General features: G+C 40.3%; 1 protein-coding gene across 1 annotated transcript in view; it reads left to right on the top strand.

Annotated features, from left to right (window-relative positions):
- The first annotated feature begins 39 nt into the window (after nucleotides 1-39).
- fasn (fatty acid synthase) overlaps nucleotides 40-20,648 on the top strand; it is a 21,693-nt gene continuing 1,084 nt past the window's right edge. Inside the window, exons 1-42 of the mRNA XM_043253260.1 lie at nucleotides 40-194; nucleotides 2,855-3,004; nucleotides 3,322-3,474; nucleotides 3,636-3,809; nucleotides 4,080-4,280; nucleotides 4,840-4,962; nucleotides 5,728-5,843; nucleotides 6,173-6,307; nucleotides 6,449-6,911; nucleotides 7,397-7,584; nucleotides 7,960-8,149; nucleotides 8,322-8,416; nucleotides 9,135-9,269; nucleotides 9,375-9,578; nucleotides 9,662-9,777; nucleotides 9,876-10,051; nucleotides 10,141-10,332; nucleotides 11,001-11,081; nucleotides 11,216-11,401; nucleotides 11,581-11,760; nucleotides 11,844-12,047; nucleotides 12,582-12,895; nucleotides 12,981-13,367; nucleotides 13,566-13,736; nucleotides 14,164-14,279; nucleotides 14,409-14,563; nucleotides 14,680-14,883; nucleotides 14,981-15,131; nucleotides 15,214-15,392; nucleotides 15,609-15,728; nucleotides 15,844-15,966; nucleotides 16,082-16,305; nucleotides 16,394-16,595; nucleotides 16,796-16,947; nucleotides 17,035-17,126; nucleotides 17,215-17,612; nucleotides 17,699-17,887; nucleotides 18,090-18,317; nucleotides 18,592-18,803; nucleotides 18,904-19,002; nucleotides 19,116-19,367; nucleotides 20,200-20,648. The exon at nucleotides 20,200-20,648 is cut by the window's right edge and continues 1,084 nt beyond it. Coding sequence (XP_043109195.1) covers nucleotides 2,878-3,004; nucleotides 3,322-3,474; nucleotides 3,636-3,809; nucleotides 4,080-4,280; nucleotides 4,840-4,962; nucleotides 5,728-5,843; nucleotides 6,173-6,307; nucleotides 6,449-6,911; nucleotides 7,397-7,584; nucleotides 7,960-8,149; nucleotides 8,322-8,416; nucleotides 9,135-9,269; nucleotides 9,375-9,578; nucleotides 9,662-9,777; nucleotides 9,876-10,051; nucleotides 10,141-10,332; nucleotides 11,001-11,081; nucleotides 11,216-11,401; nucleotides 11,581-11,760; nucleotides 11,844-12,047; nucleotides 12,582-12,895; nucleotides 12,981-13,367; nucleotides 13,566-13,736; nucleotides 14,164-14,279; nucleotides 14,409-14,563; nucleotides 14,680-14,883; nucleotides 14,981-15,131; nucleotides 15,214-15,392; nucleotides 15,609-15,728; nucleotides 15,844-15,966; nucleotides 16,082-16,305; nucleotides 16,394-16,595; nucleotides 16,796-16,947; nucleotides 17,035-17,126; nucleotides 17,215-17,612; nucleotides 17,699-17,887; nucleotides 18,090-18,317; nucleotides 18,592-18,803; nucleotides 18,904-19,002; nucleotides 19,116-19,367; nucleotides 20,200-20,337 — 7,545 coding nt within the window. The 5' untranslated portion in view covers nucleotides 40-194; nucleotides 2,855-2,877 and the 3' untranslated portion in view covers nucleotides 20,338-20,648. The remainder of the gene's footprint in view (nucleotides 195-2,854; nucleotides 3,005-3,321; nucleotides 3,475-3,635; nucleotides 3,810-4,079; nucleotides 4,281-4,839; nucleotides 4,963-5,727; nucleotides 5,844-6,172; nucleotides 6,308-6,448; nucleotides 6,912-7,396; nucleotides 7,585-7,959; nucleotides 8,150-8,321; nucleotides 8,417-9,134; nucleotides 9,270-9,374; nucleotides 9,579-9,661; nucleotides 9,778-9,875; nucleotides 10,052-10,140; nucleotides 10,333-11,000; nucleotides 11,082-11,215; nucleotides 11,402-11,580; nucleotides 11,761-11,843; nucleotides 12,048-12,581; nucleotides 12,896-12,980; nucleotides 13,368-13,565; nucleotides 13,737-14,163; nucleotides 14,280-14,408; nucleotides 14,564-14,679; nucleotides 14,884-14,980; nucleotides 15,132-15,213; nucleotides 15,393-15,608; nucleotides 15,729-15,843; nucleotides 15,967-16,081; nucleotides 16,306-16,393; nucleotides 16,596-16,795; nucleotides 16,948-17,034; nucleotides 17,127-17,214; nucleotides 17,613-17,698; nucleotides 17,888-18,089; nucleotides 18,318-18,591; nucleotides 18,804-18,903; nucleotides 19,003-19,115; nucleotides 19,368-20,199) is intronic.

The following is a 20,648-nucleotide window of genomic DNA, read 5'->3' on the forward strand; positions in this document are numbered from 1 at the left end:
GGATGTCAGACATTTAAATGAAACAGACACAGGGACTCAGAAGGGCGAGAGTAATTTCTAGGGCTTGGCCAAAGGGGGGATACTGAAACTCTCCATTCCGTACCGGGAGCCGACAAAGATTAAGAGGAATACTGAAGTCGACTCTATCCCAAAGGATCTGCGTGAAACACGGCGTTAACTGTAACCACATCCAGGTAAGAGAGCGTGTATTATTAATCGTGTCTGAAAGTGGAGTTTTTATGCGTGCAATATCGAGACGGTTATCTGTAACACGCAGGGGAATAACAATACTAACGAAACGAATCGTTATAGTGACTCGGGTCTTTTCCGTGAATCAGCCACAGCTGAATTACCGACTCTTTGAACCGAGAGTCAAAAGCATTTGGAGGATTTTATTGATGAGGCAAAATTTATTTTAATAGCCGGGCAGCAGTTAAACCGCGTGTAGCAGTTTAGTCAAACAATCAAAACGTTTTTAAGCAAAGATGGTTTGTAATAGGATAAGGATTTCGATACCGCTTGATGGCGTATTTACGTCATGACGTAACAGAAGCAGAGAATCGATATTTAGAACGCGAATCGATTCGAATGAATCGATTCGCGTAAATGAATCGAACTTCCCATCAAGCGAAGAATACTGCACACATGGAGACTAAACGCACACTCTTGAACAAACGCGAGTAAATATTTAGCTGGTGGCTACAAATTGACGGCATCTCGCGCTGTTCCTGTGTGAAATACCAACTGCTAGTAACCTACGTCTCATCTTCGCCTAAGAGGAACAGCAGTATGCCTTAAATCTTTCTTTACGTAAACAGAAAAGAAAGTAGATATTAAACCTTACAAGAATGTAATGTGTTGAGAAAAGTATCAGGGCGGTCATTGTAGAGTCAACGCGGAATTTGTCACTCTGTGAAACCTCCTTGAGTTTTTATGGCATATTCACTGAGAGGAGTCCAACTGGAGATGCTTTTAGGGCAGTTTTTGTCAGACTGGTTTAGTTTCTATTACAGGACCCTGTGTGCATCATCCTCGGCTTGTCAGAATTAAACATGCGGCCTAAACTTTTCTTTTTGATTAACGCTTATATTCAGTTAGACTCTGTTGTTCATATGGGGTCAGGGTGAAAAAAAAAACTCATCACTTATCATCTTTCCTATTTAGTAAAACCCAGCACGCAGATCATTTCTCAAATAAATGATCTCCATCTTTCCATCATTATTTTTTGTTCCAGTTCATTGTAGCTATTTATGGTCTAAGGCAAGAGTGTGTCTGATGTTTTAAGGACTTTACAACTGTAATACTGTCGTCATCTAATGACAGCACTGCACCATGGGAGGCTGTTAATCAGAGCTGTAAGCGAGGCGAGCGGTCAGCTACATCACTGCTTCGGATCTGGGTCAGGTAGATTACGGTTGATTCGGAAATCCGTTTATTTTCTCAATCTGCTTCTCCCAAACGTAATGTTGTTGTATTTGTGGTTAGATGTTAAGCAAACAGAATAGTAATTTACGTTTAGTACTGCTGTAATCCTAACCAGGATAATGTAGCCACTAAAATCTACATGGCTCGTAGTGCTAGTGGTTCTGTCTACTGAAGCTGCTTCGTTATGTTGTGTGAAGTTGTTTGACTGCTTTTTTGACATGTCTTGTATTGTACTGTTGCGTTAAATAGTACTTTTAAACCACTCACACACTGGTGCATGTGAGCACCTGCCCGGCAAAGACAGCTTCCGGTTGTCACTATGGCAACAGAGCACTAATTCCTCTGCTCAGATTTACCTGTCTACTTTTGCTAATTCTGTTTATGCACTTGAAAAAAAAATGCTCTTCCTTCATTTAAAAAAAAAAAATCTAATTTTAACTAAATATGACAACTATTGATTTCATATGTTTTATAGATGATAAAATTCAATTTATATTTTCTGAAAATCCTGCTTGTTCTGATCTTTTTACACTAAAACCAGAATTTCTTTAAAATTTCATTTCTCCAATGTCAAACTAATTATAAAATAATTAAAAAAACATTTTTCTTTTTTGGGACAATTGTAATTAAGTTTATTGATTTATGATGCATAATTTCTGCAAAATGATCTGTCCTACTTTTCTAGCTACTGGACACTAATATCATTTACAACTCAGTCGTGCTGTGAAAGACCGTTTTTATGACTAGCCAAATAGCTGTTATGTAATGCATGTTTTACATGCTTCTATCAACTTTTTTACACATTTACAAAAAAAACAAACACGCTTAACTGAATATCTGAATGATAATATTTTCAAAACATTTTATCTGTAATTTACTCTGGACAAATTCATACGTACCTGCTAAAGTAAATTTTCTGGTTTTAACCATTTTTGGTTATTGTGCGTTCTTTTGCAAGTAATGTAAAATATATCTGATGGCATCGCTGCATTGCACGCTGTACAGTCAGATGAGTTGATTTCTCTCTCTGCATATTTCATGAAGTTTCTGTGGTCCACTAAATTAAAATGAACCCTCCATTGTGTTTTGAGGAAAGTGGAACAGAGGACACTTTGTACTTGTCACCGCTTCTTGATTGCATTGAATGAACAGGAATCCCATCCATGCTGTCGCTTTGAGTGCTCTGACCCTGAAACGGGGAACAAAAGTGTCCAGCTATCCAGGCCACGCCCCCCCAGAGCACACTCTCCCGCCTATCCCCGATTTTGCACCAACTCGGTGACCCCAACTCACAGACCGCTGATTTAAGATGAATGACACGCTCGCATTCACACAGTTCTTGATAATGCCGGTGTAGATCGAGCTGACAGAATCCCTCCACTTTCACAAGGTCTTCTGTTCACTGACCGGCCGCTTCTTTCTTTTTTAGAATCAAAGAAAATCTCATCAGACATGGAAGATATTGTTATAGCCGGAATTTCAGGTCGTCTCCCTGAGTCTAACAACTTGGAAGAATTTTGGCAGAACCTTTTCAATGGAGTGGATATGGTCACAGAAGATGACAGGCGGTGGAAACCAGGTACGCTAATATTTGAATTTTTGTATCATTTTAAATAGCATTTAGACTTAATTAACTGGATTTTTATCACAATGCTTTTCTTAAGACCACCTTGGGGTTTGTAGTGTCTTTCAGCTGCTGGTTTCCTTGCCTACCTGGCTGCTGTTCTGTGCTTTTCCTTGTCTGTCTTTGGGTTTTATGAAGGGCCTGTCTCTCCTCTCTCTGTTGGCACCAAGCTAATGCTTTCATTCATGTGCTAAAGCACAAGCAGGCTTAGCACGATGAGTAGAGAGCGCTTTTGATTCCTTTTTTTTTTCCCCCCTTTTTTTAAATTCTAGGTCTGTATGGCCTTCCCCGAAGAAATGGGAAACTAAAAGAAATCGACAGATTTGATGCAGCCTTCTTTGGTGTGCATCCCAAACAGGCACACACCATGGACCCGCAGCTGAGGCTAATGCTAGAGATATCGTATGAGGCCATCGTCGATGGAGGTTAGTATCAGCTAATACCCTTTTAATACCCTTAATTTTGTAGCCTGCATGCAATATATGCAGCTTTGGTGCATCTGCCAAATGAATGAATGTAAATTTTATTTTAAGGAATTTAATAAAGTTAAATTTTATATATATTAAAAAAACATTTTTCCTGTTAGGCATTAACCCAGTGTCCATGCGTGGCAGCAAAACTGGCGTCTACATTGGAGTAAGTGGCTCAGAGGCAGGAGAGGCCTTCAGTAAAGACCCAGAGGAGCTGCTGGGGTACAGCATGACGGGATGCCAGCGGGCCATGTTTGCCAACCGCTTATCTTACTTCTTTGATTTCAATGGTATGCAAACATTACGACTAGACTCAATGCTCACAAACATTGTTTTTTTTAAGGGCCGTGTCATCATTATTTCTGTATGGTGTGATGTGTCGTCTGAGGTGATTTGAATAAGTCACTCATTACGTCTGTCACTGATGTTTCTTCACTTATCCTATTGCGTTTTAAGACTGAGACAACCAGTTGAGATGGCTTACTTAAATCACTTTATGCTAGAATTTTTTAACAGGATCGGCTATTAACTGTTGTGTTTGATGTACAACAAACCTTCAGGTCCCAGTACGGCCATTGATACGGCGTGCTCCTCTAGTCTGTTGGCTCTGGAGAACGCCTTCAATGCCATTCGCCATGGCCAATGTGATGCAGCACTTGTGGGTGGCGTCAACCTGCTGCTCAAGCCCAACACCTCAGTGCAGTTCATGAAACTGGGCATGCTCAGTCCTGAAGGAACATGCAAGTCATTTGATGCCTCAGGTGAGATTACGTATGTCACTGTAACATCTAAAGCTTTCTCAGGAAGGTATTAAAGGAATCTGGTTCTATAAGTATCAATCATTGCATAACAATTATAAGAATATAGTCTTCAAAGTGTCTGTACTGAATAATACAATAATAAAATAGTATTTGAAGTATTATGCTTTATACATCAACAAATATTTATGCAGAAGTATGCTAATTGCAAGGTTAATTTAGCCTTTTTCTGATATTAGAGAGAAAAATGGTTGGTTAGTGTTTTTTTTTTTTAATCCAATTTCATGTAAATATGTCTCTAATTTAACAAAACAATGTAAAGAGATGTTATAAATCTTATCATTTATCAAAATGGAAATCAAGTCAAGTTCAGCCCTTGTTATTTTAGTATTATTGCCTTACTATTATGAGACTAACATTTTGAATGAGTGTTGGCAAAAGTAGCATTCCATATTTTTTTTTTTTTTGCACTGCCCTAGGTAACCATTAAAAGGAATTTAGTGAGTATATCTCTAACTTGCACTGCTGTTAAAAAATTGAGCCTCTCAATGTAACCCTCTAGGAAATGGTTACTGCCGCTCCGAGGCTGCTGTGGCAGTACTCCTGACCAAGAAGTCAATGGCCAAGAGAATCTACGCCACAGTTCTTAATGCTGGCAATAACACAGACGGCTACAAAGAGCAAGGTAAACTCATCCTCCTCTGCCATAGACGTCAGATCTGCCTTAAATCCTCCAGCATGAGTGAAATCAGCTCAGCTAATACCTTCTTTGGTCAGTATAATGAATCAAGATTGTCACACCCTTCGCGAAACAGTTCCGGCCTGTAGGTTCTTTTTAGCTCAAGAGTATTTAGCCCCGGTGTTAAAAGGAACGGTATTAAAAAGTCATTTTATCAACCACTATTAGGTTATATAATCAATGTCATACTAGGTAATTGTAGAATTTTAAATGGCACCTTGTATAACATGGTGTAGAGTGCGCTTTGATGTTGGAAACAATGGGGACGAAATGCAGTATTTTATTTATTATTTTTCTATTTATTTACTTTATTCTGTTGTGAGCTTTGCTGTGACATGTGAATTTCCCTTTGGGCTTAATAAAGTCAATCAATCAATTTTGACTTGCTCTGGAAGCCAGGCATTACTGTAAAAGCTGGCACTACATGTGTAGATGTCGTAGCCTTTCCCCCAGTGACTCCTGCCATACTTTACACGCCAGTGTTTTTAAACATGACACTTGGCTGAGCGTGAGGGCTCGGGGGATTTGAAATCTCTGGCATACGTCTGATATCAGACCCCTCTAGTTCCTGGTGTGCGTCATGTGCTGCTACATGTTGAGGACAGAAAAATCCATGCTGTTGATCACGTGTGCGTTCCAGAAATGCATATGTCATAGCTGCTGCGTGTTAAATCCTTCATGTTCTGGAATGTGGTATGCCTCTTTCCTCAGGGGTGACATTCCCATCAGGTGAGATGCAGCAGCGCCTGGTCCGCTCCCTTTACCAGGATGCCAACATTTCACCTGAGCAGGTGGAGTACGTCGAGGCCCATGGAACTGGTACTAAGGTCAGTCACTGTGAAATAACATGCATGCATACCTTAAGAGATTTGCTTTAGAAATAAGAATGGAGTCAAGTTTATGTGCTTGATTTAACTGGCCATGTTTACATGCACACCATTTTCCATTTAAGGTCTATATTCCAATAAATAAGTGAAAATAAGCAAGGAAATAGATAAAAAATAAAATGCAACAATAATACACAGTACCCACACATATTATATAAACAAAAACTGAAAGAAAACTTTAAACAACATATATTCTTTTGCATATAAATACAGTCATTGAGCAATGGAAATTTCAGCTTTTTGTTTATCGAAAATAACTGCTTTTACAGGTTGGGGATCCTCAGGAAGTGAATGGCATCGTGAGTGTATTCTGTCAGTCACAGAGGGATCCTCTTCTGATTGGTTCAACCAAATCTAACATGGGACACCCAGAGCCTGCATCTGGACTGGCGGCTCTTGCCAAAGTATGTAAACTCTCTTTTTGAACAAGTCTTCCTGCTTTAATTACCTTTAGCTTGAGCAGTTGTTTCTTTAAAAATCTAGAAGCTGAATCCCACATCTTAAATGTTAAGCTAATCAAGTAACTTGTGGTTGCGCATGATCAGGTGGTTTTGTCTCTGGAACATGGCGTCTGGGCTCCCAACATCCATTTCCATGATCCAAACCCTGACATTCCTGCTTTGATGGACGGCCGAGTGCGTGTGGTGTCAGAGCCCATACCTGTCCGTGGTGGCATCGTGGGCATCAACTCATTTGGCTTTGGAGGCTCAAATGTCCATATTATCCTGCGTCCACAAGGTTCAAAATCACTGGCTCAGGCTGCACAACCTTCAGTTCCCAGACTCCTGCAGGCCTCTGGTCGCACGGAGGAGGCGGTCACTTCCCTCCTCACCAACGCCCAGCAGCATAAGGATAACCCAAGCTACCTGTCTCTTCTGAATGATGTGTCTGGAGTTCCAACGGCAGCCATGCCGTGCAGGGGCTATGCACTGATCGGAGCACAGGGAGAGCTCACGGAGGTTCAACAAGCCCAACCCACACCCAGACCCCTCTGGTATATTTGCTCAGGTGAGGTGAAGGGCATTTATGTATTTATTTATTATTGCTCATTTTACAGAATGAAAGGGCATTTTTTTTAAAAAGGCACAGCAGCCAAAGATTAACAAATGGTAATTTTAAATAAATGGTACATTTAAATAAATAAACAATCTCAACTAATTACTTTTTTTATAATAATACAAAAATTAAATAGTATATGTGTGTGTGTGTGTGTATGCACATAAACTACCCAGAATACTGAGTGTTGGTTACAGTCTTTAAATAAAATTATAATTAAAATTATAATTATAATTTATCTTTTTTTTTTTTTTTTTTTGTGAAAAATACTTTCTTATGTGTTTATTTTACACATTTTATATTTAAATGTCACGTGATTTTTTCAGAAATCAATTTCAAATAATTCTGAAAAGTCAAAAAAAAAAAAAAAGTAAAAGTCTGTACACATGATCCCATTTTTATTTCTGTGTCCTGTCTTTGTATCTGTGTCCTGACAGGTATGGGCACGCAGTGGGCTGGAATGGGCCGTAGTCTGATGCAGCTGTCTGAGTTCCGGGAGTCGATCCAGCGTTCAGACGTGGCTCTGAAGGCCACTGGGTTGTGTGTGTCTCGCTTGCTCATGGACGCTGATGAGAGCACTTTTGAAGACACCGTCCACGCATTTGTCGGCCTTGCAGCCATCCAGGTCAGTGTCCCCCAGCTCTAGAGATGCCAAGTACAATGACAGGGTGACTGGAACAGGATTGACATCAGCAGAATTTCTCAATGGAAAAAATGACCCCTGACAGCTTTGGAACTGATATGTCTGTGCCACTGTATTGCAACATCTGGCAATCAGTCATGATTTCAACAGTCGCTCTGTCTGCAAGACTGTCTCATAAAGAGATCCAAAAATGACAATTCCGTCATTTATTTACGCAACCCCCATTTTCAAACCTGTATGGCTCAAACAAACTGCTCTTTCCTGTGGAACTGGCAAACTTGCTTATTCAAGCTTGTAATGTCACAAACGGTTTGTAGCCACGCCTGACTATCTTTTACCTTCCTGTCCATTTTCCAGGTTGCCCAGATTGACATGTTGCAAAAGATGGGTCTTCAGCCTGATGGGATCGTGGGCCACTCTGTAGGAGAATTAGCGTGCGGTTACGCCGACGGCTCTCTTAGCCACAGCGAGGCCATTCTAGCTGCTTACTGGAGAGGACGCTGTATTAAAGAGGCCAACTTGCCCCCGGGGGGCATGGCTGCAGTGGGTTAGTGTGGCAGCACATGCCTTCTTCACAGGCTTTGCTTCATTAATCGGGCGCAAAGCGTCCCTCCATGGGGGATTTGACTAGTCTTTTGTTCAGCAATGTATGCTATAAATTTTTTTAGCAAGCTTACCAATGGTTCCTTTTACCAACCCTCCCATCATCTCCCCCTCAGGCCTAACGTGGGAAGAATGCAAAGCTCAATGTCCACAGGGTGTCGTTCCTGCTTGTCACAATGCTGAGGATACAGTGACCATCTCAGGCCCTCAGGTGCATGCGCTCGAAGAAATAACTTCACCATAATTTCAGAAAAAAGAAAATTTATATATAATCAATGTATTTTATATATTTATGTATGTATATGTGTGAATAGTTCATTTAAAAAAAAAAAAAAAAAAAAAAAAAATCACATAACTTGGTTCCAATTCTAAAAATTCATTGTGTGTTCCTGTTAGTCTCAGTCAAACTATAGTTGGGTTGTTTTGATTAGGTTACAAAATAACAAAACAAAATGGCTAACAAACAAATGCAAAACACATTAAAAACATGATTTGACAAAAAAAAAAACGAAAAAAAGAGTTATCTGTTTGTTCATATAAAACAATTTTTATATCCATCCATCCATTTTCTATCATTTATCCGGGGCAGGACAATTTTATATATTCACACTAAATTTAGATTTTATTTTTGTAAAATAAGTATTCTTCTCATAAAGGCTACGTTTATTTTACTTTTAAGTTTTACTATTGCACTCTTATATGGCTTATATACATAATTCTATACATTAGGTTTTGAGAAATTATTGAATTTTTTTAAATATATAGAATGTGTGTGTGTGTGTGTGTGTGTTTTATATATATATATATATATATATATATATATATATATATATATATATATATATATATATATATATATATATATATATATATATATATATATATATATATATATACTAGTACCTAACTGTCAGTGTTTGTTTATGCAGGACTCTGTCAGCAAGTTTGTTGCCCAGCTGAAAGAGAGTGGTGTGTTTGCCAAAGAAGTGCGCAGTGCCGGTGTTGCGTTCCACTCGTATTATATGGCCTCTATTGCTCCAGCCCTTCTGTCTGCACTGCAGAATGTGAGTTGGTGAGGCATTGTAGTGTCACGGTGCCCTCTGCTGGACATTAGCATCTCAAAACTTCAGCGCAGAAAAGACACTGACTTCCTGTGCTGGTTCTTCTAGGTAATCAAAAGCCCAAGGCCTCGTTCGGCACGCTGGGTCAGCACGTCCATCCCGCGGACGGACTGGGAGAGCCCACTGGCTCTCTACTCATCTGCAGAATACCACGTCAATAACTTGGTCAGCCCTGTGCTCTTTCAGGAGGGATTGAGCTTTGTGCCTGATAATGCTGTGGTAGTAGAAATTGCCCCACATGCTTTGCTGCAGGTAATGGGGAATTAACCATAATACACATGTTTTTAAGATTCAAAACCATTTCTATTGTTAACATACTCTTGATTAATCTTCAGGCCATATTGAAGCGAAGCTTAAAACCTACCTGCACCATCCTCCCCCTAATGAAAAGGGGACATGCCAACAATCTAGAGTTCTTCCTCTCTCATGTGGGCAAGATCTACATGAATGGGTTGGTTTTTTTTACTCTTCTTTTTCTAGCACTTTTGACCTCAGATTGTCAGCATTTCTGATGTTAAATGATTGATGCACACTCTCTTACATCTGCAGAATTAACGTGGACAGTAATAAACTGTACCCAACTGTTGAATACCCTGTCCCGACCGGGACCCCACTCATCTCCCCTCACATTCAGTGGGATCATTCCCAGGTTTGGGATGTGCCCAAAGTGGAGGACTTCCCTGCTGGATCAGGGGGATCCACCTCAGCCACTGTGTATAATATTGGTGGGTATTTCTCAAATTAAAATTACAGGGTTTTTTTTTTCTTTCATTTTTGCTGTCATGTCATGCTTATTTTTGACTATTTTGTGTAGATATGAATCCAGAGTCTCCTGATTACTACATGATTGGACATTGCATTGATGGCCGGGTGCTGTACCCAGCGACAGGATACCTGGTTCTGGCCTGGAGGACTCTGATGAGAACTCTGGGTGCAGTCATGGAGCACACACCTGTTACATTTGAAGACGTCACCATCCACAGAGCCACCATCTTACCCAAAACCGGTAAAGAATTTGTTTGGTTTTTTAGTACTGTTAGTCTGGGATTCTTTGATTCTGGTAATCACTATGTATTACTATTGCACTCTTATATGGCTTTTTTATTTTTGTGAGATAAAATATAAATTATTGCTAAAAATATACTACTGTTTAAACGTTTGTGGTCAGTAATATTAAAAAAAAATGAAATGCACATTAATTTGATAAAAAAGGTAAAACGATTAGAATGTTACAGAAGATGTGTTATGATTTCCACAAAAATATTAAGCCAGATGACTTCTTCAGTGGTCTTCAACATTGCTAATATTATAATAAGGTCACCAAATTAATATATCAGAATGATTTCTGAAGGACCATTTGACCCTGAAAACTGAAGCAACCGTTCAAAAGTAGCTTTGCCATCACAGGGATAAATGCTATTTTAAAAAGTATTCAAATTGAAAGTTATTTTAGAATTATAATGCTTTTTTATAATTATGCAGATTTTCTCTATTTTTAACAAATATATGCAGCACTGGTGAGCATAACTTTATACAAAAAAATTGTACTGATCCCAAAATCTCAAACTGTAGTGTACTTCCGTACTGTGGATTAAATGTAAGACTAAATAAAACACATTAGTTGTTAGCTAGTCCTTGTGACTTGGCGTTAACCAGATGGTTTTTGCATCACAGGGTCTGTCCAGCTGGAGGTGCGACTCATGCCTGCCACTAACCGTTTTGAGGTGTCAGAGAATGGAAATCTGGCCGTCAGTGGTGAGTTTCCATTCAACTCAAAAACGTCATGGTAGAAGTTGTGAATGGTGTTTCAAGTAAAACAAGATATTTGAGAATTGACAAATATATGTATAGTAGGAGTCATGATCACACTGATATCCTTGTGCTCTCAGGTAAGGTGAGTATCTTGGAGGATGCTGCACTTGATGCGTTCCATGCTGAGCTGAATAAACCAGTGGCTGTAGACAAGGAAGATCCAAAACTACTTTTGAAAGCTGGGGACATCTACAAAGAGCTGCGTCTGCGTGGATATGACTACGGCAAGACTTTCCAGGGAATCCTGGAGTCTAATAATGCTGGTAATTCCCTCTCAAATGCTTCTTAAACTGTTGCTGCCAATTGCCTGGTGGGCAGTGCACTGACATACAGCATCTTTGCACCATGGGCGTCACAAATTTTAAATTCCAATTAGGGGACCATTCCCAATACCTTTACTGATTTTGCCAGTCCTGAGCTCAGAGCATTCTGGTTCTTTTAGGTGACTCCGGAAAGCTTCACTGGACTGGAAACTGGGTGACCTTTTTAGACACCATGCTGCAGATGATCGTAGTGGGGCTGTCCGGTCGCAGCTTGAGACTGCCTACTCGCATCCGCTCTGTGTTTGTGGACCCCAGAGTTCATGAGGAGAGAGTAAACAAGTATGCAGATGACCAGAAAGGTATTAGACACACCATCTGCTTGAAGTCTAAAGTGAACCTGTCCTAAGTTGAAATGCATCTGACCAAAATTTCTTCTTCTCAGCTGTGGATGTTCATGTCAACCGCTGCCTGGACAACATAACAGCTGGTGGAGTTCAGATCTGTGGGCTTCATGCTACTGTAGCACCCCGTCGCCAACAGCAGCAGACTCCGCCCACTTTGGAAGAGTTTGCATTTGTTCCTTATGTGGACTCAGATTGCCTGAGAACCAATGAGAAACTTGGAGACCAACTTAGACATTGCAAAGGCACGTTGTAATTTATTTTTATATATTTATATATTTTAATTTATTATTTTTTTATTTCTTTGAAATGCAGCATGGCTTTTTGTGTTTTTTTTTTTTAATACAAATTTGTGAAAAGTCTTTTTTTGCGCACTAAGGCTGATTAAAGATGTAGTAATATTGTGAAATATCATTACCATTACAAGAACTGGTTAATATTTTAATATATTGTGTAATGCAGTTTATTCCTGTAATAGCACTTCAGACTTCAGAAATCATTATATTGTGCTGAAATTGTGTTCAAGAAAAATCTTTTATTATTATTATCAAGAAAAAACATTTATTATTATTATCAATGTTGAAAACCAGATTTTTTTTTTTATTAAATGAAACTTCAAATAAAAAGGAAAAAAAACAAATGTCTTTCACTTTTGATTAATTTAATGTTTTATATTCCTATTTTGTAAAATTAGATGGACCTAAAATGTTACAATTTTCTGGTGTATTTTTCTCCATTTCAGTGGCACTGTACTTACATTTCCCATGTTGTATTTGCAGGTCTAGTACAGCGTTTGCAGAGGAAGTTGGCCAATCAGGGAGTGAAGATCTCCATCCCTGGGCTAGAAGATGCAACAGAGAGCCAATTGATTGGAGCAGAGGCAGAGAAAGGCCTGTTGCGGTTGCTCTCTGTGTTGTGCGGACTGGAGCTAAATGGAAATTTGCGCTCTGAGCTGGAACAGACAGTAGAGAAGGAGAGAGACTGTCTGCTGCAGGACCCACTGCTCAACGGTCTGCTGGATTCCCAGGCGTTACGTCACTGCTTGGACACGGCTCTTGAAAACAGCACTCCTGGAAAACTCAAAGTTCTGGAGGTGTGATGAATTTATTATTTAGGATGAAAACAGGCAGAGGTGGATGACACGGTTGAAGTTCTCAACATATATTCTTCTCCTTCAGGCTCTAGCTGCTGATGGTTGTGTGTTTTCTCGGGCTGTTGGTCTCCTCAATATCCAGCCAATGTTGCGTCTTGACTACACCGCTTCAGATGTCTCCATCGACCAGCTTTCAGCTCACCAGAGCTCCCTGGAAGAGCAGGGCATCTCAACTGCTCAGTGGGACCCTCTTCAGGGCCCAGCAACAGGGGGTCTGAATGGGGCTGACCTGGTTGTATGTAATTGTGTGACAGGGCACACAACCAACCCTGCACTTCTGATAGAGAACCTGGCTTCAGCTGTGAGAGAAGGTGGATTTGTTTTGATCCACACTCTACTGAGAGGAGACACTCTGGGAGAGACGGTAGCCTTCCTCACATCTCAAAACAATCAGGAGGGTTTGTTGACACAGGTGTGTGCTTAAAACCTTTAACATGCTAAATCAGCCATAGCCACAACATAAATGAAAGTGAATAGCATGTTGTATCTAAGTAACAACATTAAACACAGTGAATAGTTTTGTGTATTCTGTGTTTTTTTTTTTATTTTGGTTTGTCTGGATCATTGCTTTTTTTACCGGGTTCTTAACAGAATTGTTTTTTGATTTCAGACTGAATGGGAGGAGCTCTTCCAGAAGGCCTCTTTAAATGTGGTCATGCTGAGAAAGTCCTATTACGGTTCTGCTCTCTTCCTCTGCCACCAGCGCCAACAGTCCCCACAGGATCAACCTATTCTTATTTTTGTGGACCCTACTGACTATAAATGGGTGGAGACATTAAAGGTAATTATTAAAGTTAGCATAAAATGAAAATTCACAAAATCTGTTTAAAAAAATCTTGCTGTGAATTGTTGTTATTATTATTATTATTTCTTTTGTGGAAAATACTCAATTTAGCCAATCATTTAGTCCTATTACTGCAAGTTTACATTCTTTTCCATACAACCACACATCTCAAAATCCAATCAGCAAGTGATAGATATGCTCAAGTGCCTGCCCTACAATTTTTTTGTAAATCTTTTTTTGTTAATCCATTGTCATAATGTGTGGGGTAAAAATGTGTCACTGCTTTGGTTTCATATTGAAGCCTTCCAAGAACACTCTGCAATCCCATAACAGGCCAAAACCAATTGGCAGACTCATTAAATCCTAATGGATGCCTCTAACCCTTTCTGTCTCTCTTTTTTTTTTTTTTTTTTTTTCTCATTAGAGCACTTTAGCTGAGTCATCTGATATCCCAGTCTGGCTCATTACCACTAAGGGTCATAATGGTGTGGTGGGAATGGTGAACTGCCTCAGACAGGAACCCGGGGGCAACCGTATACGGTCCGTCCAATTCCTGTTGAATCAATGTTCCACATATGCAACTGTACTTTTGCTACATTTTTGTTGTTACGATTATGCAGTAAAATATATATAAATAAAGTACCTGATCTTTTTTCTCTTCTCCAATAGATGTGCATTTGTTTCAAATTTAAATAAGGACTCTGAAGTCCCCTCCCTTGTTCCAACCCAAAAAGAGATGAAAGCATTATTACAGAAGGATCTGGTCATGAACGTGTCCCGTGATGGACAGTGGGGTGTTTTTAGACACGAGTTGTTAACGCAAGGTAAAAAAAGGAAGTCATATAAACCTTTTAGGGACAAACTTACTGATCTGTTACTTTGATTGAATAGTCTTTTGAGCATGTTGTGATTGTCTTCTGTTCTGTGCATTTATGTATAGATCTTAGCGAGGAGGTGACAGAGCAGGCCTACATTAATGTCCTGACTCGCGGTGATCTTTCATCGCTGAGATGGATCGCTTCCCCACTACGTCATTTTGTCCCATCCAATCCCAACGTGCAGCTCTGCCGTGTTTACTACTCCTCCCTCAACTTCAGAGACATCATGCTGGCCACTGGTAAACTGCCTCCAGATGCCATCCCTGGTTTGTACCCCATCCTGTTTTTGTGAAATCTCGCACGCTAGCTTACTCTATAAAAAAACCATTGACTTAATAGACTATTCTTGTTTTGTCCATACAGGAGACATAGCTCTGCAGCAATGCATGCTGGGAATGGAGTTTTCGGGGCGAGACCCCAGTGGGCGACGTGTAATGGGTTTGCTGCCAGCTAAAGGTCTGGCCACCTGTGTGGATGCAGACAAGCGCTTCCTTTGGGATGTTCCATCTAGCTGGTGAGAACCTCAGCTCCTCTGAATCTGAATGAGACGTCTTCCTCAAACTATCAATGCTAAGTGAAGCTGGGTTTATGTGCAGGACGCTGGAGCAGGCCGCCTCCGTTCCAGTGGTATACGCCACCGCATATTATTCCCTAGTGGTGCGGGGGCGTCTGAGGCCTGGAGAAAGTGTGCTAATCCATTCAGGCTCTGGAGGGGTTGGACAGGCCGCTATTGCTATTGCACTTAGTATGCGCTGCCGAGTCTTCACAACTGTTGGTAAGTGACACACTTTTGCTTCCTCAAAGCCCCGATCAGAAGAATTGCATTTTTTCAGGTCTTTGCACCACCCTGCCACCACACATGTTAAATGAAAACTAATTTTTATTTCAAATAATGGGGAAAATCTGCAGTTGGTATGTCAATAATTGAAATACATCTACAACACAATCAATTAATGGCTTTATTTATTTATATTCTCATTTTGGTTTACAGGTTCTGGAGAGAAGAAGGCATACCTGCAGGAAAGATTCCCACAGCTTACAACAGAATCTTTTGCTAATTCTAGAGACGCTTCATTTGAACAGCATGTAATGCTCCAGACTCAAGGCAAAGGTGAACAGACTACATTACAGTGACTCTGAATACAGAGCAGCATTTCATCTAATATTGCTGTGGATTGAAATATTAAACCACCATATGTATGTTTTGTTTTTGTTTTTTTTCCCAGGAGTTGATTTGGTACTGAACTCCCTAGCTGAAGAGAAGCTGCAGGCCAGCTTGCGTTGTTTGGCCAGACATGGTCGTTTCCTGGAGATCGGCAAATATGACCTTTCCAACAACACACCACTAGGTGCGTCCCAGATGTACAACAAATTCTGAATCGATCAACAATCATCTTAGATCTAACATTCTTACCTTTACACGTTCATGCATTAAATGTAATTGTTTAATTGTTCTTGATTCAGGTATGGCTCTGTTCCTAAAGAACGTGGCCTTCCACGGCATCCTGCTGGATGCTTTATTTGAGGAAGGGAACAGGGAATGGGAGGAGGTATCAGAGCTTCTGAAGAAGGGAATCTCTAGTGGAGTCGTTCAGCCATTACGCACCACTGTCTTTGAGAGGAACCAGGTGGAGGATGCTTTCCGCTACATGGCTCAGGGCAAACACATTGGCAAAGTCCTGCTGCAGGTAAGGATGAACCTGCATAGCAAACATTGGATGGTAGATCTCTCATTCTTTACTGTCTTAATTGCTTTTTTGTTTTTTGACCTCTCAGGTACGTTCAGAGGAAACGAGCAGCGCTCTTCCTGCAGCCTCTCTTCTATCTATTCCAGCTATCTGCCGTACTTTCTTCCCTGCCTCGCTCTCCTACATCATCACTGGAGGTCTGGGTGGTTTCGGCTTGGAGTTGGCCCAATGGCTCACTGAGAGAGGTGCTCGTAAACTGGTGCTGACATCACGTTCTGGCATCCGCAATGGTAAATATTCACTAGGATTTGATCAGTTTTCATGGCAGTGTTGTTGTTAAGTAAAAAAATTTTTTTTTTTATAATAAATTACATAAGCTATATGTAAATGTTAGTCATGTAATATTGATATTTGATTTAAGTTAGATGAATAATACTAAAATTATGATTTTGGTCAGGCCAAGGCACTGAAATATTTCTTGTATTGACAGGTTATCAAGCCAAGCGCATTCGAGAGTGGCAGGCCATGGGCATCCAGGTTCTCGTATCCACTAGTGACGTCAGCTCAATGGCAGGGACAGAGCGTCTCATCACTGAGGCGTGCCGCTTGGGTCCAGTTGGTGGCATCTTTCACCTTGCCATGGTAATATTCTGTTGTTGCTTTTGTTTCACTTTCTTTGAGGTCAAATTAAGAACAAATACATAACTGTTACTTCTCTCTGGCAACTAGGTCCTTAAAGATGGCATGCTGGAGAATCTGAGTCCACAGCACTTCATTGATGTCAACAAACCCAAATACGATGGAACAGTTTATCTAGACAGGTAGGAATTGGTTTTACTGAATACATTTTCTTTCTTTAGTTCGTTTGTGTCTTATGACGAATGTTAATAAATGACTCCTTTTTGACAGCGTGACTAGGCAGAAGTGCCCAGAGCTTCAGCACTTTGTGGTGTTCTCTTCGGTCAGCTGCGGCCGAGGTAACGCTGGCCAGAGCAACTACGGGTTCGCCAACTCCACCATGGAGCGAGTGTGTGAGCAGCGCCATCACGACAACCTGCCGGGCCTAGCCGTTCAGTGGGGTGCAATTGGAGATGTGGGTGTCGTTTTGGAGACCATGGGTGGCAATGACGCTGTAATCGGTGGCACGCTGCCGCAGCGCATGTCTTCCTGTTTGGAAGTACTGGATAGGTTCCTGTGCCAGCAGCGGCCTGTAATGTCCAGCTTTGTGTTGGCGGAGAAAGTGGTGGTCGCTAAAGGAGAAGGAAGCGGGCAGAGGGACCTGGTGGAGGCTGTGGCTCATATTCTGGGTAAAAGACTTGAAGTATTTAAAGTGTGATATGCGGCACTTTTTTAATGCTTTTTAAAGTTACAGAGTCTCCTTTTTTTTTCTCAGGTGTTCGTGACGTGAGCAGTCTGAATGCTGATGCCTCATTGGCCGATCTGGGTCTCGATTCGCTGATGGGTGTTGAGGTTAGGCAGACACTAGAGAGGGACTATGACATTGTAATGGCAATGAGGGAAATACGACAGCTAACCATTAATAAGCTACGGGAGCTTTCCAGCCAATCAGGAGGAAAAGAGGGTAAGCTTGTGATTCTTGTCAATATTGATACCCAGTGTTTGTTAGTTTTTTCCAGAACATATTTTGTTATCCACCGTATCTTAAATAAGATATTGAGATTCTGCTAAAAGATTGAATAAATTGATACATTCAGGAAATGTTTTATGATTATTTAGAGAATAAGGCATCAATATGTACATTTCTCTCATTCTGTTTCTCTCAGAGTCCCGAGCGGCTCCTGCAAAGCGTTCTGGTGCTCAAGCTCTGCTGGAGTCAGATCTGAGCCGGATGCTGGTGAACCCAGATGGCCCCACGGTGGCCCCGCTGAACGAGGTCCAGAGTGCCGAAAGACCCTTGTTCCTCATTCACCCCATTGAGGGCTCCATTGCCGCCTTCCGCACTCTCACCAACAAGCTTAGTGTTCCATGCTATGGCCTGCAGTGCACTAAAGGTACAAACACAAGATCAAGCATCACTTTTCACTGTTCACCGCAAGAGACAAAAATAAAAAACATATAAAATTAATAAAATTCAATTAAATTTACCAATGGGTTACTTAACATCTTTTTTTTTTTTTTTTTTTTTCTAAATAATCAAATTTAAAATAAACGCTTTTTTTCCAACTTTATTTAAATAATCATGCACTCAAATAAAAAAAAATTCAAAAGCTTTCAGAGTCGTATGTTGTTTCATAAAACAATCTGATGTGTTTTGTCCATCTTTAGCGGCTCCTCTCGACAGTATCCAGAGTCTTGCTGCTTACTACATGGACTGTGTGAGGCAGGTGCAGCCAGAAGGGCCGTATCGCATCGCTGGCTATTCGTTCGGTGCTTGTGTGGCTTTTGAGATGTGCTCACAGCTGCAGGCGGCCAAATGCCCTGTGGAATACCTCTTCCTGTTTGACGGCTCACACTCTTATGTGGCAGCTTATACACAGGTGCAGTAAAGATGCTCCGAAATCTCAAAAACAGATCGTGTGCTATGCTAGGTCAGATGGTCATAATTTACGTTTTTGTTTTTTTTTCTCTCTCTGATAGAGTTACAGAGCCAAACTGACCCCTGGCAAAGAGTCCGAGGCAGAGACTGAAGCTCTGTGTGCTTTTATCCAGCAGTTCACTGGCATCGAGTACAACAAGGTACGTTCTTTAAAAATTACATTTATTTGAAATGGTCTTTTCTAAGTAGACTCATTACAGTTCAGTCAGTGCTAAATCTAATGCTATATCTGTATCCTTAATCTTTCACGCAGCTGTTGGAGACATTGTTACCTCTGTCAGACCTGGAGGCCCGTGTGAACAAGGCTGTTGACCTGATCACATCCAGCCATAAGAACGTCAGCCGAGATATGCTCCATTTTGCTGCTTCTACATTTTACCACAAGCTGAAGGCTGCCGACCGCTATGTTCCGACTTCTAAGTATCACGGCAATGTCACACTGCTGAGAGCCAAGGCCAGCAGCGAGTACGGTGATGGTTTAGGATCTGACTACAAACTCCACGAGGTAAAGATTCTGAAAGAGTATGACACGGTCTGTAGTCCTAAAGCATTATCTGTCACTTTTGATCATTTAAATGTGTTCTTGCTGAATGAAAGTAATAATTTAAACTAAACTAAGTGTTTAAATGTAAAACAATGCCTTTGCAATTAACTGAAATAAAATAAGTTGAAGTTGAAGTCCTAAAATGACTTAAAACTTAAATATTCACAAAATAAATATTAACAAAATAAATGTAAAAATATAAATGAAATCTGTAAATGTAAAAATTAAAGCTAAATAGAAAATAACAAATAATGCAATTGACAAAAGCTTTGGTTTTTTTATTATTATTATTATTATTATTGTGTTTTATATTTTTTTCATTATTTTTGTATTTTTCTCTTTGTGGATAAATCCTTACTTTCATTGTTGCTGAATGAAAGTAAAAAGTATTTTGTAAATGACCCAAACTTTTTTAAACAGTAATTTCTTTAGATAAAAAATATAAATACATTATATACTTGGAACGTATTGCTTTTAATAACATTACTGCCTTTTTTATATGGTTCTAATTATCAAAAGCAGCAGTATATCATGAATTTGTTTTTATTCATGTATTACCATCTGAATCAAGACGAGGGTTCAGCTAGGTCAATTTAATAAGAAAAACACTTTTTTTTTTATATTCAATACGTTAAGTAGTCAAACTAAAAAAATGTACAGTAATCACACATGTTCTGTGTGCAGCGAGCACAATTGCGCAGGAAGTGCTTCTAAATCTGGAAATGAGATCATGCTGAGAGAAACACTAATGCTTCCCTGCAGTGTTAATAATTGGATTGTGTTGTGTCTGCAGGTGTGCGATGGGAAGGTGTCAGTTCACGTGATCGAGGGAGACCACCGGACCTTTCTAGAGGGCGAGGGTGTGGAGTCCATCTCAGGCATCATCCACAGCTCACTGGCTGAACCCCGAGTCAGCACCAGAGAGGGCTGAACCTTTCCAGCTTTTACGTCTTTTTCACCCTTACTCCGTTGCTTTCACCTGACAAACCAAAACTGTGTCCCGGCGTATTAAAGCGTGCACGTTTCTCATCTGTTCGTACCTCTCACCCACACGACAGCCTTTTTTCCCTTCTCATCTCTCTCATTCTCTACACGTCACCCTTCACTTCTTTATTCCACGCTGGGAACAAAAAACGCATGTCTGTTTACTTGCTCGATCGGTTAAGATTCAATCAGCTGTTCATTGTCTTCTATAAATCATCATATGTTACTGTGAAAACTAAAATGTCACTTGTTTCTAGC

This window comes from Puntigrus tetrazona, chromosome 12 (assembly GCF_018831695.1).
Source record: "Puntigrus tetrazona isolate hp1 chromosome 12, ASM1883169v1, whole genome shotgun sequence".
Lineage (NCBI taxonomy): Eukaryota > Metazoa > Chordata > Actinopteri > Cypriniformes > Cyprinidae > Puntigrus > Puntigrus tetrazona.